This window comes from Cottoperca gobio, chromosome 14 (assembly GCF_900634415.1).
Source record: "Cottoperca gobio chromosome 14, fCotGob3.1, whole genome shotgun sequence".
NCBI classification, from domain to species: Eukaryota; Metazoa; Chordata; class Actinopteri; order Perciformes; family Bovichtidae; genus Cottoperca; species Cottoperca gobio.
In genome coordinates, this window is record NC_041368.1 from 15,095,751 (window position 1) to 15,111,815 (window position 16,065).

The 16,065-nt window shown below is 41.5% G+C and overlaps 1 protein-coding gene across 2 annotated transcripts in view; it reads left to right on the forward strand.

Annotated features, from left to right (window-relative positions):
- The first annotated feature begins 368 nt into the window (after positions 1 to 368).
- ubl3a (ubiquitin-like 3a) overlaps positions 369 to 16,065 on the forward strand; it is a 30,329-nt gene continuing 14,632 nt past the window's right edge. Inside the window, exon 1 of one of the 2 annotated variants that reach the window (XM_029448224.1) lies at positions 369 to 1,065. In XM_029448224.1, the coding sequence (XP_029304084.1) occupies positions 1,039 to 1,065 (27 nt within the window). In that variant the 5' untranslated portion in view covers positions 369 to 1,038. The remainder of the gene's footprint in view (positions 1,066 to 16,065) is intronic. The other variant, XM_029448225.1, reaches the window with a different exon arrangement.

Consider the following 16,065-nt stretch of genomic DNA (forward strand, 5'->3'; position numbering starts at 1 on the left):
TCTGTGTGTGTTAAGGAAAGATGGAAGGGGACAGTAGCCAAATAAATCTCCAGTTAACAGTAGTGTTTTTGATTGTATGTAGGAACACAATAATTTACTGATTAACTATCTCTCCAATTGTTTATTATATAGGCTATAATTGATTTATTCTACACATACTCTGCACCTAAGTGCTTATTTGCACTTCTGGTCTGTAGACTACTTGTACTGCATTAGTTTCAACAAAGAAGTCGTTCTTCCGAAACCGAAGCTGCACCCTTGAAAATCACTAAAAAAAAGTAACAAGCAATGCGCATACTGCGTACTAAAAAGATTAAGATTTAATTTTGAAATACTTAACCGGAAGTCCCACGTCTGCTTCCGTCACTGACTTGCCGTTAGTGTTCAGAGGCAGGATGACAGCTGGACGGATCGTAAAGGTACAGAAACGCAGTCTCTAACATTAACACCAATCATCACAAACTCCCGTTTTAAAGAGAAGGACCGACAGATTTTACGGTGTGACGTATTTTTGTACCAACCGGCGGAAGTGTGTGACTTTATCAGAGGACGATAATTGTTAACCTTGCGGATATTTTGTGTTCTTTTTCACCAAGAGAGAAAAAGATCCGTGTCCGGATGTGCCAGCAGTATTGGGTTCTTCGCATGGCGTAGGCACCTTTTCTAAAGCAGGATATTCTTGATGTTTGGAGGGTCGGAGGAGGCCCTCGGGTCGACAGCTTATCCCGCTAACATTAACTATACCTCCACATTTCCCAATTTGTGTGGATAATTATCAACGAAATGGTTGTGCAATAGAGACGAAGAAGCGTTGTAACACGTCTTGACTACCTCCGTGTTGTGACTGTGGACAGAGCAAGTCACCGGGAATACATTGTGCTTTTTTGTGTTTCCTGCTCGAAACCCCCCCCCCCAAAAAAAAAACAAACGTTTGTTTGAGCTCCTACAAGGGAGACGGAAAAAAAGGGGGATATTTGTACCCTCTTCTTGTGTTGTGAGTGTGTGTGAAACCCTCCGAGGACCGGGAAAACCTTCACGATGACGGGCAGCACCCCAGCGGACATGGTGAGAGAATTTACTTTCACACAACCATTTACATCCACTTATTTCCTCAGGAACCACAAACCAGCCGCTTTTGAGAGTCTTCAAAGCTGCTACTTCTGGTTTCAATCATTTGACTTGAGAACATCGCTGTATAGGCCTAGTATGACATTTTGATTATGAACTATATACATCCTAGTGGTTTCCAAAGTTGGGATCTCCAGTGCACAGTGGAAAGAAAACGGTGGCCACTTTTCTTATCAGTGATTGCAAGATTTGCCCCCTTAACTTTGATTAGTGTTGGTTTAACGTTGACTTCTTTTGCTGACCATTTTTATATGATTTTAGATTTTGAATATGTATTTTCCCTGTAGTTCCAGGCAGCCATTGGCTCCCCATTAACTTCTCTGTAGTATTGAACACTAGATGCACACTCCTGACACTTCTTTATATTCTGTAATCTATCACAGGGAACATCAATGTTTGTGTGGTAAAGGTGTTTTATACCCAGATAGTTTTGAAAAGTTTGCACTACATTGCCTCAGCATGATAATGGAAGTTTGACAAACTTAATGATAGAGATCAAACTGTGAAATGATGTATTGATTAGTTAAATGGGAAAATGTATTGCCAATTTAACTGAGTAGTCATTTATCAAGCAAAAAGGACAATTATTAGCTGATTAAATTTCAGCCTGTTGGTCAAACGAAACAGACTTGAGCTCTTGGGAAATTGTGATGAGCTTCTGTCAGTATTGTCTAATATTTTATAGACTCAATGAGTAGTTGGAAAAACAGTAATGAATAATATAACAATGACAGTTTGATCAGTAATGTTAATAGTTAGTTGCAGCCCTGATGCTCACTGCGACGGATTACTCAACTTGAGCAAGTTTCAATTGTCTAGTAATTGATCCCATTCATGTTTCACAAAATATAGTAATGAGGGTTGAACTATGATTATCTATAATTGTGAGTATAAGTGATCGTTAGTAAATGAGCTACAGGAACAGATACATTTAATTGTTATTTTTTTAGATTTGTTAGGATGGAGAATTGCGCTTAAATTCACAGCTTGGACATACTCATCCAAAACTTCCTCTTTTACTTTAATGGTGTCTTTTGTATATATTATGTTTGACATTTTGTGAACCTCCAGCATCACATAAAGCCAGGCTGGAAAATAATTGAGGAGAAGGTTAGGGGCTCTTCTGCTGGTCTGGAGTGCGCAGTGACCGGTAATTGCATTGCTGCTACAACCCCATTATGTCACACCTACTGATGTAGTGGTACTTTAAAAGGAGGCTAAACTATAACCTTAAGTCTGTGGTCATCCATCGGGTGACTTTATCAGCTTACCCCCACCCTCTTAATTCTCTATCCTCTTATGACTTATATTACACTAGCTTACTGACTGTGGTGTGTGTTATCATAAAGATTTATGTTAGCATCTCGTGGGTAAGCTATTCCACAAATTAAAAGGCGTATTAAAATGCGCTGTACAATATATTTCCTCTCTGTCTGTCATGTTTATGTCTGTCATCTTTGCTGCTACTGCGTGGTGGCTCTAAGAATAATTCCAGGTCTACTTATAGAAAGGATAAACTACGTAATGGGCCCCTCCACGCTGAGATCAGCTAACCCAGCTATGCCTGTACTCCTGTGTCCAAGTTCAGCTGATCCCCTGAACAGCAGGTCCATTATGTTGTTGGGATAACGCTGTAAGGATGTTAGAAGTAAGTTGGCCTCTATGTATATGTCAGGTCAAAGCTAAAGCATCTAAGTATAGTATATCGCAAGGAATTTCCATGGATTATGGGCATATCCATGACCCTAATATTTCAAATTCTGACCTCTTATGACTGGTAGCTACATCTAAATAACGTTCATAGAAGGTCTTGTTTTAGGTCACCATCTGAGTGGATGTGTATGAACTTCAGTCGCAGTGTTATGACTCAGTTTACAGTCCATTCTGTTTTGTCTTGTGTATTATAAGATTATCATTCAGCAAAACTTTGGTTCAAGCCTCCAGCCGGCCGGCTGGTTTGTGGTCAGGTGTGAGAACTTTCCCGTGGTGGAAGTATCACAATATTATCGCCAAGTTCCGGCATAAGTAAGAAGTTTCAGGCTTTCTGCCAGTAAAAAAATCTTCAGAGCAATTGCTTCCTTTCGTAGTTGAGCTCAATCTATACATCAAACTAGCTCCTTGTGTTCCCCGAGGAATTGTGGGGAAATATCAGCTTTCTGCAATTAACTCATCCTGTGTGGTTGAAATCAGCAGCAGATGCACCCTTCATCCCCCCACCAATGCTCTCTAGGCCTGGGGAAGAAGCAAGTGTATGCACACACACTAATAAATGCTGCGTAGAGTGGGAGTGAGAGTACGAGGAGAGGAGATTGTCGGTGAATGAATCTGAGAGAAGGAGAAGGAATAGTCATGCCTCTTGAGGATGGAGGATGGGATTATTTTCCCCGTCTTGGAAAGCAGAAAAAGAGGAGGGGTGGAGGGAGAGGGAAGGATGGGGAGGGGGGGCCAAATTGCCTCGCTCCAGGCGGACCTCCAAAGCGCTGACAGGACTGAAACAGTCCCCATGGCAATAGGGGGACGCGTGTGCGTGTGCGTGTGCGTGTGCGTGTGCGTGTGTGTGTGTGTGTGCATGCGTGTGCGCGCAACAAGCAGGACAAGAAAAAAAACACCTCAGTTCAGATAAGAGCCGCTAAATAAATACACTCCAGAAAAAGACTGAGAGTCCCATGGAGCGAAGAGTGAATTTCAAACATCACAGCTTTCGATATGTCCCAGCGCGGCAAACAAGAAAGGGAGATCAAGGTACACACACTCAAACATACAGAGGGACGTACTTGGCGGCTCGACTTTATCATTCGTTTATCAGCTGTACCTAACGGCTTTATTAATGTTTATTAAGTTATTTACTTTTGCTTAAGCCGTTAGTAGGAAGAACTTTTAGGTTAGCCTGGTTCAAGATATCTAAGACGCTGCTCACGTCTTATTTTCAGGACTTCAGAAAAGTTTTGTATTAGTCAATGAATTGATAAGCAAATATTCCGAAGTAAAAAAAAATGCCAAGCATTAATTTCCACCTGCTCAAAAGTTTTGTTTTTTAAAATAGTAAACTGAATATTTTTGTAGTATTGGAATTTTTGGTCTGAAAAAAAACATTTTTATAAATCTTTCTAAAATCACCTTTCATTTTTTTTATTTTATTCTTAAGAGCATTTCTTTATTACTCTTTCTTATTTCAATCTCCAGAAATAAGAACCTGTTAGAACAAGTGTCTTTGTTCTTACAACTGAAGTATAAAGCATTAGTAAATAATTTATTAACCATGAATACAACATGACTGTGTGTCTCCTCCTGGTCGGAAGTGCTTACCAAAGGCGTACAGGCTCACATCTGATCCTGGTATGATATGAAGAAATAAACACTGTTACCACACATACGCACTCGTACAAACACAGTGGGTACTATTCAACACCCTGTCATTTGTGCAATGGTGACTCTGTGTCGATTCGTGTTGGAGGTGGCAATCACAGCTCTTATACTCACCCACACCAGGAGGCACGATAGACCAGTGGTGCTCAACCAGGGGTCCGAGGCCCCCCAGGGATCCTTGAGGGAGTTCCAGGGCCATTTCAATGAGCATGAGAATAATGATGCTAAAAGGATCATTCCCTCCACTATTGTGAATCATATTGCAAATGTCATTCAAAATAATCGCTATTAGATATGTTTCCCAAATCGTTCAGCCCTATAACTAAAGTTAGTTAGAGTAAATATTGTGACTTTGTAGGTTGTTATTTAGGGCTACGACTAGGGCTGTCCCAATGTTAGATTTTTACGACACGATTATCACGGCCAAAATAATTAATAACGATTAATCTGATGATCATTTTCTCGATAATTAGTTTGTGGCCTCTGATACTCTGTGTGTGGCTAATTCTAATTTGGTGTGCTTTGAAAGCAGTTTATAGTTCATTCTTACATTATTGGGACACTAGAACACACACACACACACAAACACATACACACACAAAGGAGTCAAAGGTTGCGGTCGGAGGTCAGCGGTGTGTTGGAGTGTTGAAAGCAACAATGGGTGGTGACTGCTGGAAACAGAACTCCCTGTCCCTCTTCCCACTCGAGCTTAGCTCAGCACTTATGACACTCAGCAGCTAGCGACAGAGAGAAGTCCGCAGGCAGTCTTCAGCCTCGGGCAAGAACTGCTACTGGGGCTTTGATTGACACATTCAGAGGGAGAAAGAACACTATTGAATCCTGACAGTTGGATGAAGCATGTCAGTGATTATGTGTGCGATTGCCAATGCCATGTGTTGCAGGAGTTGATATATCGACTCTGACATTGTCACATGAGGGCCTCACAGTGCCACGGAAAGTTCTGACGGCAGTGGTGAAGGTGTAGGAGTTCTTGATTCTTCGATATTCATTCCAAGCATTACAGGAAATTGATGACTCAGTATAGAAACACTGACAGATTGTGCAATGCAGCAGCTAAAATATACTTGAGACAAATGATGTGAAAACTAATTAATAATAAATAAATGGTTGTTTAATGCCATATATTGATCAGATGTGAGACCTTGCTTGTCTCTGTAAGAAGGATTGTAAAGCATTTTGTATTTGTATTGTCAGTTGTTGGAATCAGCAAGCATTTGCATTATGTCAACGTGCATATCCGGCAGCCCTCTGTGATTGTGTAGAATTAATTCAATTGTATTGATGCATGTCTGCAACACCAACATGAAGTACTATTGAGAACCTCTCGTCCATTGATTGCTTATGTAACTGTTGGTCTGCTTATGTATGTCTGTGTGTTCTTCAGTGTGGCATGTGGCTCTGCATGTGCATCCTATGTGATGTTCCAAAAAGAGCCAGTATCCAGTCTAACCTTGTGCTTCTTGTTCTTCTTCTTCTTCTTCAATGGTAGGTGGCAGCTAATGTTTTAGGCCAGAGTCTGACGCATGTAGATGTCTCAATCAAACTATTACCTTTTGTGTGGATATTTGCAGTGGTTAACCAAGTTCAGAAGTCTTTGTTGACATAATCATTTTGGCTAGAGACATATTTCACAAATCAAACTTTAATAACCACCAAGATTAAATCTTCAGGATGAAGCTAGCGATTTAGATTTCACTCCCCAGGCTTGAAAATAAGACCCTATCTCCTTTGTTGTTGGTTTGTGCTTCTGATTAGCACAGCCAGAGGGCTGAATAGTTCTGGGAGTAACCTAGAGGGTTTCTAAGGAAAAGAAAGTCAGTATGTGTGTGTTGGAATAAGGGCTTATTCTGCTGGAAAATCCCCCTCTTTTCAGCAGTCAGTGTTGGCAGGTATTGCTTTGCTCAGGCTGAGGAATTTGTTGAACTACTTCACTGTTTTAGGGGCTCCCGGGGTCCCGGTTCAAGAGGAAACTTCTTGTCTACACTATTGATTCTGGTCCTGATCTCTTGTCAGTGAATAGGCACTGCTGAGTGTCTTCATGCCCTTGAATATTAATACCGTAGGATCAGAGATAGCAACGTAATGTACACCAATTCCCTGTCCTAATTACTGATTCCAGAGCATTGAGCTCTTGTAAAAGAGCTCTCTACAGTACATGCTGGACACCTCAGGACAGTGAAGTGAGGACACTGTTCTGCTTTCATGCAAAGTGTTAGAGTTACAGCATGACATACATGCGTGTGATTGTGAGTAATATGCTAGCACTCGGATGACGCTAACACGACAAAGTCCTAACTAGACTCAGTATGCCTGCAGCCACTTTTTGTATGTGTGCGTTTAATTTGTTTATGCAAGTGCACATTTGCATGGAGAAACCAGCTAAAGCAGAACCTGTTCTTCCTGTTAAATGTGACGTGTTTGCTATTGGCTTTGCCAGCGGGGTAACACCCACTACAGTTCACTTTTGCTCCAGAGAACAGCTAAAACTAGAGCTGCGTCTAAAGGCCATTGTTTGCATGTGATGGTGTTGTGGCACTGTGCCATTTAGTACCTTATATCTCTCTGTTAAGTCTGACAAGCCACCAAAAAACCTCTGTTTTATTTCCAACATGATGTTGTTGAGAGCCTTCTCCACAATGGCAAGGATATAATTCTGGTTGATAAATACTAAATCCAAATCCAATTGTCTTTTTTGCTTTAAAAAAACAAAACAAGTGTAGTTTGTGTGTAAATGTAGAATGTAAACTCATCTTCAGGTCTTTTAAAAAGGTCACTAACCATACATGACCCACCCGATGTCCTCCGTGGTAGCTATGCTCCGTACTCTTAGTTAAACCAAATGAGCAAATCAACAGCTTTTTGATTTAAAATAATAAAAGGGGAAGATGAGTTACTGCCTCCTGATATTAAAGAAATGTAATTTATATGATGTTGTAGGCTAGCGAAACTGCTTGAGAAACTGAAAGGAGGAAGAGAAACTTGAGTTGAGAACGGGTGAAAGAGTCACACGCAGACAGGAACAACAAAACAAACAAAAACAAAAGCTCATTTTACTGGACTTAACTTTATAAAGATTGTATTTACTAAAAGCAACAGTGTGAACAACCTTGTGTTGTGTGAAGCAGCATGTTAGCCTCATTAAATAGTCTACTCACAGACATCAGTAATGTGAACTAATGTGACTCATTACTGGAGACTGCGAGTCGCTCGTTTATGTGTTCATTTTAGATAATACGTTTCTAATGGAAGTTCTGCACAAATAACGAGCTCTATCAATGTTCTCGGTGCACATGCTGTATCGATTTCAGTTTTACACCAGACAATAATTACATTAACAAACTCTTGATACAGTCTTTTGTTTTAATGTTATTGTCTTTCAAGGGATGTTACATAAACTGTAACTTACCTACACATTATTGAAATAGATGTAAAACAAAAGCGCTCAAGTGAAAAAAAACCACACTGTATTTCCGTGTAAGTCTAAATGTTGAGGAGAGAGAGAGAGAGAGAGAGAGTGTGTGTGTGTGTGTGTGTGTGTGTGTGTGGGAGAAATGAGGGATGGGGAGGGGTACTGTTTGACTAGCTCAATAAAAGGAGCCTTTCAGCTGCACTGGAAACAATTTCCAGCTGAGGGGACATTTATATTAAAGCTTCTCTTTTCGCCGTGTGTGTGCGTGCGTGCGTCAGAGCAGCTTGTTAGCAAGAGTCAACTGTCCCTCTTTCTGATACATTTTGGGACAGGCTGCCATTTTAAATGAGCGTTTAAATCTGTCCCGATGTTCGAACGTCCTGTGCCTGAGCAGTCGGACAGACAATACGTACTGGGCTGAATTAGAGGGTCAGTGTTGAGGCTCTTCATGTCCCAGACAGGGCAGACATTAGCCACAGAGCAGTCATCCAAAGGTCAAGCCTCATCAAATGGATGTACCAACAGGGTCAGCTGGCCTTCAGTCCTCACACATATGCCTTTAATCTTTTACTCCATTGTTCGAGAATTACTTTCTCATACTTTCAAAATGTTAATGGTCAAAAGGCAGGAAAGCAAAAGCATCTCTTATGCTCATACCAAAACATGCAGAATAATAAACAACAAAGCTTTTGCATTTGCAGAGGAGTGTTTCAATTAGTTCCACCGTGGCTATATTTAGACATTCAAAGCACTCAAACATTTATCATCCCGATCCCAGTGCTCGGCACATCTAGGCGATGCTGTCGAATGTGCGTTAACATGTTGAATGTGTTTCCATTCACATCCTCTACAATGCTGACGTACTGCTGAAAGTTGTAGAACTCACGCCTGTGAACTTTAGTTCCACATAACAAGGATCAATCTACTACCGTGTGTGTGTGTGTGTGTGTGTGTGTGTGAGAGAGAGGGAGAGAGTATATATGGCATATATGGCCTTCATGCTGTATTGCACAGATTTGTCATTGCATGTTGAATGCTATAGAGCACTCTGACTATGAATATCTCTAATGATCCCAGCAGGGGTTTTGTGTGTGTGTGTGTGTGGTCTCTGAATGAGCTGGCCGTAATGAAGCATTGGACCTTACACCAGACTGATCAAGGGCTTTTCATCTACTCCCCCCCCCCCCCCCCCCCCCCAGTTCTTGTAATGCTGAAGCATTGGTTTTTCTCGAGGGGAAGTAGCATAACTTTGACTCACACAGAGGACATCAGATATCGACCTATTGTTTAATTTAATTGGACATTTTTATGAATTGGCCGTGCTGTGCCAGAGATCATTTAGTTAAACATACGGTTACCAGAGGAACGGCAGCGTTCACTGACTCTTAAATCTGTACTCTAGGCTAGTGGGGTTGAAAGGTTGGATGATTCCTCTCCTTAGACAATTTTGCACAATCTACCATTTCTAAAGACGGCACATATTTTATAGTGACTTTTTATATTCGTATCGCAATTTTCTTCTATACAGTTTATTTTAATTCAGATTTATTGTACATATTTTTATAGTATATTGTAATTTTCTTCTATTCTATATTTACGTTTCTTGATTCTCGTACTGGCTTTTATTTTTTATTTCATTTTCTCTTACTATGTTTATGTTATGCACAATACACCAAAGCCAATTCCTTGTACATGAAAACAAACTTGATTCTGCTTTGTGCGTGAGTAAGGCTGCTGCGTTTTAGCTCATTTCAGCGGACTTCCATTTAGCTCGGCACAGAATAGTTCAGTCAGCTGATCTTGGTACAGTTACAGTTCATAGTGTGGTTTAAGGTTGTTGAATAAACAGGGTTATATCTGTGAAGTGTACATCATTCCCAAAGTAACCTTTACGCTACCTCTGCATGCACTTTATTGTGAACTCGGGTGGATATATAGAGAGAAAATTCTTTATTATACTATCCAGCATTGCTGTAAACCTCTTAATTATGGTCAAGTAACACACAACATCCCCTAAACGGCTCCCTTTGGCTGATTATGTCATCTGTATTCATCTTTTTGTCCTGCATTTGGGTGCAACAATGTTTGTCAAAGATCTTGATTGGGTCCCCAGCCACCCCTCCTCCTCCTCCTCCTCCTCCTCCTCCTCCTCCTCGAGCCCTGTTCCTTCCTGTTGTTGCTTGTATAAGCGGTTGCCTCCACTGTCTCCCCACTGAGGCTGCCTTTTTCCTGTTGCGCTCAACACAAACACAACCAGTGGCTCTGATCTCTAACCAGACAACAATGAAAAAGGAAACTCCTAAAGATGCATGTATTACATACTGCGAACACAGACAGTTTGTGTCTGTTGTGATAATTTATTCAATTAATTTCACTTTAATTTAGTACTTAAATGTAGAACTGGGGCATCCTGTGGGCTTGTTGAGATGCTTTCTCATGATGGGGAAATGTTCTTGCGGTGAATGCAGCTAGTTAGTTTTGTTTCTATGGTTACCTCCCCTGCTTGCCTGTGCCGCGTCAGTGACAATTTTGAGCGGTGTGCCACGCCAAGGGCTGCACTTCCGCCTGGTCAGGCGGCACCGCTCTCTCCATAAGAAAACAACGGCACAGCCAGCGCAGAGCCGTTTTACCGCTGATCATGTGAAAGCAGCTTTAGTGGATTCTGTTGAATTAACACTTATTGAGGCCATAGTTGGTGTTGCAATAGCCACGTTATATTGTGTAAGTGTGGATAAAAAGGTTAGACCTACAATGAAGTCCAGTGTTTCCCCTACCATTGTCTTGGAGGGGCGCTGCTCCCCCCCAACGGAGCCCCGCACCTCCCCTGAAATTCAAGGTGTTTTTCACAACTCACTCTTCACATTGAACAGGTGCTCTTTTATTAAATAAACTAAACGCTTATGTTATTGATCTAATTTTATGTGCACGTTTCAGTTTGTACTGTCTACTTTTCACATTCACATTCTCTCCTTCGCTTCGTTTTGCGAAGGGTGGGGCTTCGCACCTGACGCACACACACGTGCGCACACACCTACAGAGCGGAAGAAAGGAGAGGAGAGAACTAAATAGTGTGTGTGTGTGTGTGTGTGTGGGTAATACCCCTAGTTGTTTCTGTCCCGTGCCATCTGGTAAACTCCAGCACAGAGGGCATTTTAGCTTTAGCAGTCTCTATCTGTGTGCATCTCTCACACACATGTAGACACACGTTTTCTCTGCTCCACACACATGGCATAACGTGAGTTGTGACTGCAGGGCAGTACTCTCTTCTGGGGGAGAGTAAGAAAATGCAGTGTTGTGAATGTAACTGCTGTCTCCCAGCAGTTTCTCCTCTCTACTCTGATATCGTTGCTCTCATTCTCTGTTCTGTCTCTCTCATGTTACATCAGTTTCTCCTTTTTAAATGTCTACTAAGCCTTTATAGTATCTGAAGAAAGGGACAAAGATAGCAATAGAAAGGGAATGAGCTTTGGAGCCTCATGTGTGCAGCAATGTGCTGTGCTTCGTCAATGAGGTGAAAACCATCTACAAAAACAACAACTTGTCTGGATTTGAGATACAGAATTGGATTTACCTGCCAACAGTTCACTTTGAAATAATGGATTTTGTCTTGAAAGGTTTTTCTCAATTCACAGCCCTTCATTTCACATTTCAGGCTGAAAACGCAACACTAAATGTTCACCTGGCAGCAGCAGTATTATAAACAGGATCAAGACAATGATAGATGATAGAAGATATCTTACTGGATGGATTTATTTGTATCCATTGTAACCCTTATCAGTAAATTCCTGCTGTAGACGAAGAGGAAAACCAGCAAATGCCTGTACATTTAGAGATTATTTTCATTATAGATAAATCTGTGAAGGAACTTTTGATTAATACTTAAATTGTATAGTATAACATACCAGAAAACATACATTTTGTCTCAATATATTCAGTATACAATTATATGAAGCAGAGCAACAAACTCACATTTGAGAAGCTGGAGTCAGCGAGGGATTTTTGCTTATTAAATGGCTTAACCGATTAATCAACTATCACGTTTGTTTTTTCTGTGAAATGATTTTGATTAATGACTAATCATTTCAGCATTACAGCATTTTTTCACAAGACTTATTTTACAATTTCATTGGGGCCAGCTGTTAATGTGAAAATGCATAAAATCCCTTAATGCGTATAGATTTCAATATCCTGAACCTTAATTTTAGATGCAAAAATTAAAAACATGCCTAGGAAAGAACAATCGGAAAGGTTACAAATCAAGTTAATCCTCACTGCAGGGCTTCGGCTACACACCGCTGGGGAGACCACCTACGAAACAGGATAGGTGGGTGTAGAGACCGGAGGAGGGAGGAAGGGGGGAGAGAAAGGGTAAGGCTGAGGTCACCCCAGCGTATGTAGTTCTCTTGGGAGGGGGAGAACAGCATGGGGATGCTTTACTTGACTCCAGGGCTTTCACAGCCGGGGTGCAGGAAAACACGGGGGAGGAAGTCACATTGGTGAGACACCCTGTGATGTAAGTGAGGAGGAGGAGGTGGAGGAGGAGGAGGAGGAGGAGGGAGCAGACAGGGCTGCTGCAGAGCAAATGGTAGGACGAAGAAGGACAGGAGGTCCTTTCATCACAGCCATCATCAGGGATCCTCAACACTGTGTGTGGTCCCTTCACACCAGCAGCATGCCGACATGATTGTGTCTCTGCTCGCAAGAGTTGATTTTCACAGTCCCTGAACAGACAGAATATAGACGAAGAAGCTGGAGGAATAATATGTAGTGAAACAGAACTGCACCAAAAATAAAGAAATTAACGAATGTCAAATCAAGACCTTGATTTATCTTTATAATAAATATAAATCCGTTTCTAAAGTGGTTTTGTATGAACTGTCCTGATGCAACTTTTCATCATGCTCATAAATGAGATACAAAGGACATCATGTAACGCTGCATTGTGCTGTTAAACGACAGTGAGTTCCACAATGAAAATCTGGCTTGGATGTCAGAAGAAAATTAGTTAAGAAGACATGGTAGACAAGTAGTTGTGCTGTTCGGCCGTCTAAGAGAGGGGGACAGACAGTCTAGACGCTGACAGAGGGATGAGAGGAGAATCGATTGAAGCATAAAAGAGCAGTTTCACATCTCGGCCCACAGCTTCAAAAAGCAGAGCCTCAGCAGCAGGCATTTTGAGTGTGCACGCAAAATGGTTGCGTGTTCACATACGAGCAAATGTGTGTGTGAATGTAAAACACCAAATAGTTAGTGGATGACTGAAGGAACTAAGTGGATTTCACATTCATGCTTCCTCTTTTCGGCGTCTCTCTATGACCTTCATTGTTCCCTCTCACTCTCTCCTATTTCCTCCCTCACTATTATGGCGTCTGCATATCGGCACGTTGGAGGTGATGTGTGATACAGGACTCTGCAAATCTTTTTCTCTCCTCCGACTGTTAAATCTCTCTGCTTGTTGGTCACTTCCACTTCCTCCATTTGTGTTTTTAGGACAGTCTGTCGTTGCCTGTGTTGTGTTTCCTTTCTCTCTCTCTGCAAGTATTTATTGGAGTTTTGTCCCTGGTGAGATGAGGACGGCACAGCCTCCCCTAGCTGTGGCTGTCAGCAGAAAAAGATGGTTTCACTTGAATATTTCCACTAAGGGTCACTCTCTCACTTTAACCACCTTTTCGCTGCTCATTTATAATGTGTCTTTACTCCTTGTGTTCACTCTGTAAAGTATAGAAAAGCTCCGTAGATGTTAGTGAGGCCAAGACTTTGTTTCTTCTTTGGCCACTTGAGTCCAGCTGAAACAAGTTGTGAACACAACCTTTAAATTAATATTGCAAACTTGTAACGATACAGTCAACAGCGTAAATGTCATTTGCACAGAGAAACAAGTTGCACAGTACAATGAAATTGTAGTTTGCTTTAAAAAACAATTAAGCTCATTAAGTCACACGCTATATCCCATCTTTATGCTAGGCTAAGCTAACAGATATGAGAGTGGTATCAATCTTCTCAACTCACTTAAATAAGGGTATCTTCAACAGCCACTGACAGAAAGACTAATTTAAACTCACAAAATAAAACTAACAATGCGAGTCAGATATAACATTGTGAAATGATCCAGTGTCTGTGCCGCAGACCAGAACCTTTTTCCGCTCTCGTCACCCCTGATGCCTCGAAAAATGAGGAAGTGACAAATGAGGACATGCTTGTGTAAATATTTAGCCGGGCTTGAATCTTAACAACTTGTCACCATGCTAGCTAACACTGCTGCGTGTGGTACGGTACATCAGCTCTTCATCACAACACAGTGTCCCATCAGTGTGTGGGTTACTAGTAGGTAATACGCAGTAGTGTACCTCCGTTATGGCTCACATTTAGCATGTTAATTCATTTGGCCCTGGGGTGTTGAACAGCCATTTTGAAATGTGAAGCAGCAAGAAGTAGAGATGAGGGAGAGGCAGGAGGCAGCCAATGTGTGAAATGTGTGATCAAAGGCACCTACCTGACGTCTGTCAGGAGACAGAAATGCAGCCCTGGGTGTGCTTGAGTTAAGCGAGGCAAGTTTTCAGAGAAGACACCAGGAGGGGAGATGACAGCATGAGAGGAGCTCTATCTGTTTCTGGAGAGAGGAGAAGCTGCTGATGGATTAAAGGGTTATCTGTTTGTAAACGAGGAGAAGGGAGTGATGAAGAGAGAGGACCGAGAGCGCAGAGCTGTCAGGTACAGTGCTGGCTGGAGCGCAGGAAACTGCCTATCATGCTGGTGACAGGAAGGAGAGGGAGCGAAAAGAGTGGTTTCATGGTTGTGATGAGGACTTCAGCATATCAAACGATAGGTATTTTTGAATGACAGTACAAAAGGAAAAGGGTTTGGAGAAAGATATAAGGTATGATGGGACAACTTAGTAATGAGGCATATGACTGATAGGGAGAGCAACTAAAGGTAGAAGGGACTTTTGTCGCTCATTTTCTCACGGCTCCAAAACCTCAATGTCAAATAATGATTAATAATTATAGAATATATATGTATTTTTAGTCTTTGCAGAGGAGTAGTGAGTGGAGGGCTCCTTTTGCTTTAGTGCTGTAAAACTGCCACAGGATGTTTGATTCTATAATGAAGGAAATAATTCTTAATTTAACAACACTATTAGAACTGTAATGTAGCCATTAGCCGCCTCTGCCACAGGAAGTTAGCATGATGCAACAGAAAGTGCTTCTGATAAAGGTCTGTGGTGTTGGCCTTTACAATGTATCCTCTCTTTAATGATTGATGACATTAATAGAGTGCTGCAGGGTTGACGTGTTTTTGTAGGCTAACACTGGAAGTTAGCATCGCACTGGTTCCATCGATAACAGGCCAGTGGGATTTTTCTTTGGATTATTTCTGAAAATAACAATAATACAAGTTAAGATACTTACAAGTTTTGTGCAGCAAGATAAAAAGCACTTTTATGTTTTTTTGAGGCGTAAATTCAATCGCCAGAAGAAAAAAGCTGACGTTTGGTTATACACGAACTGCACCACGGTCGCATAACTCGTCACCACCTCTAAGCTAAAGGCGGACTAGTGTTCAGCGTGATGACGTTCAGAAGTCTCATTTAGCCTCTAGCTATTTTAACACGTTTTCTGACACGTGAAAGCTTCAAAATTCAAGAATTGGGTATTTACTGGCATATTTTATGTTGAGGAACAGAACGTTTACATCTCTTACACTTGTGTAGGCATCAGGCATCTAACCAAAAACCCTTTGACTTCGAGACGAGGGAACCGGAGGTGCAGAAATGGTAACTCATTTCTGGCTTTTAGGACTCATTCCTGCAGCACTCTATAGAAACCTACAGGAAGAAGGTCTGTGCTTTATGTCCAGTGAACAGGCTGCTTACTTTGAATACAAATAGGGGCATAAAAGAAAACTACTGGGAATTGATCCCAGGCCAACAGACTCACATGTGTGGATTTAGAGTTAACCCCCTAAATATTACAAGCTTATTATCATGCTTCTGCTTTACAGGTATCAAACCTGTTATAGCTCCCACTTGGGGGCAGCAAAAAGTAATTGTAAAGACAACATTGTAGACTTGTGTACATCGGATCGTATATCGACGATTGAAGGGATAACGTGTGGTGATGGCCTAGTGGTACGCCTTCCAA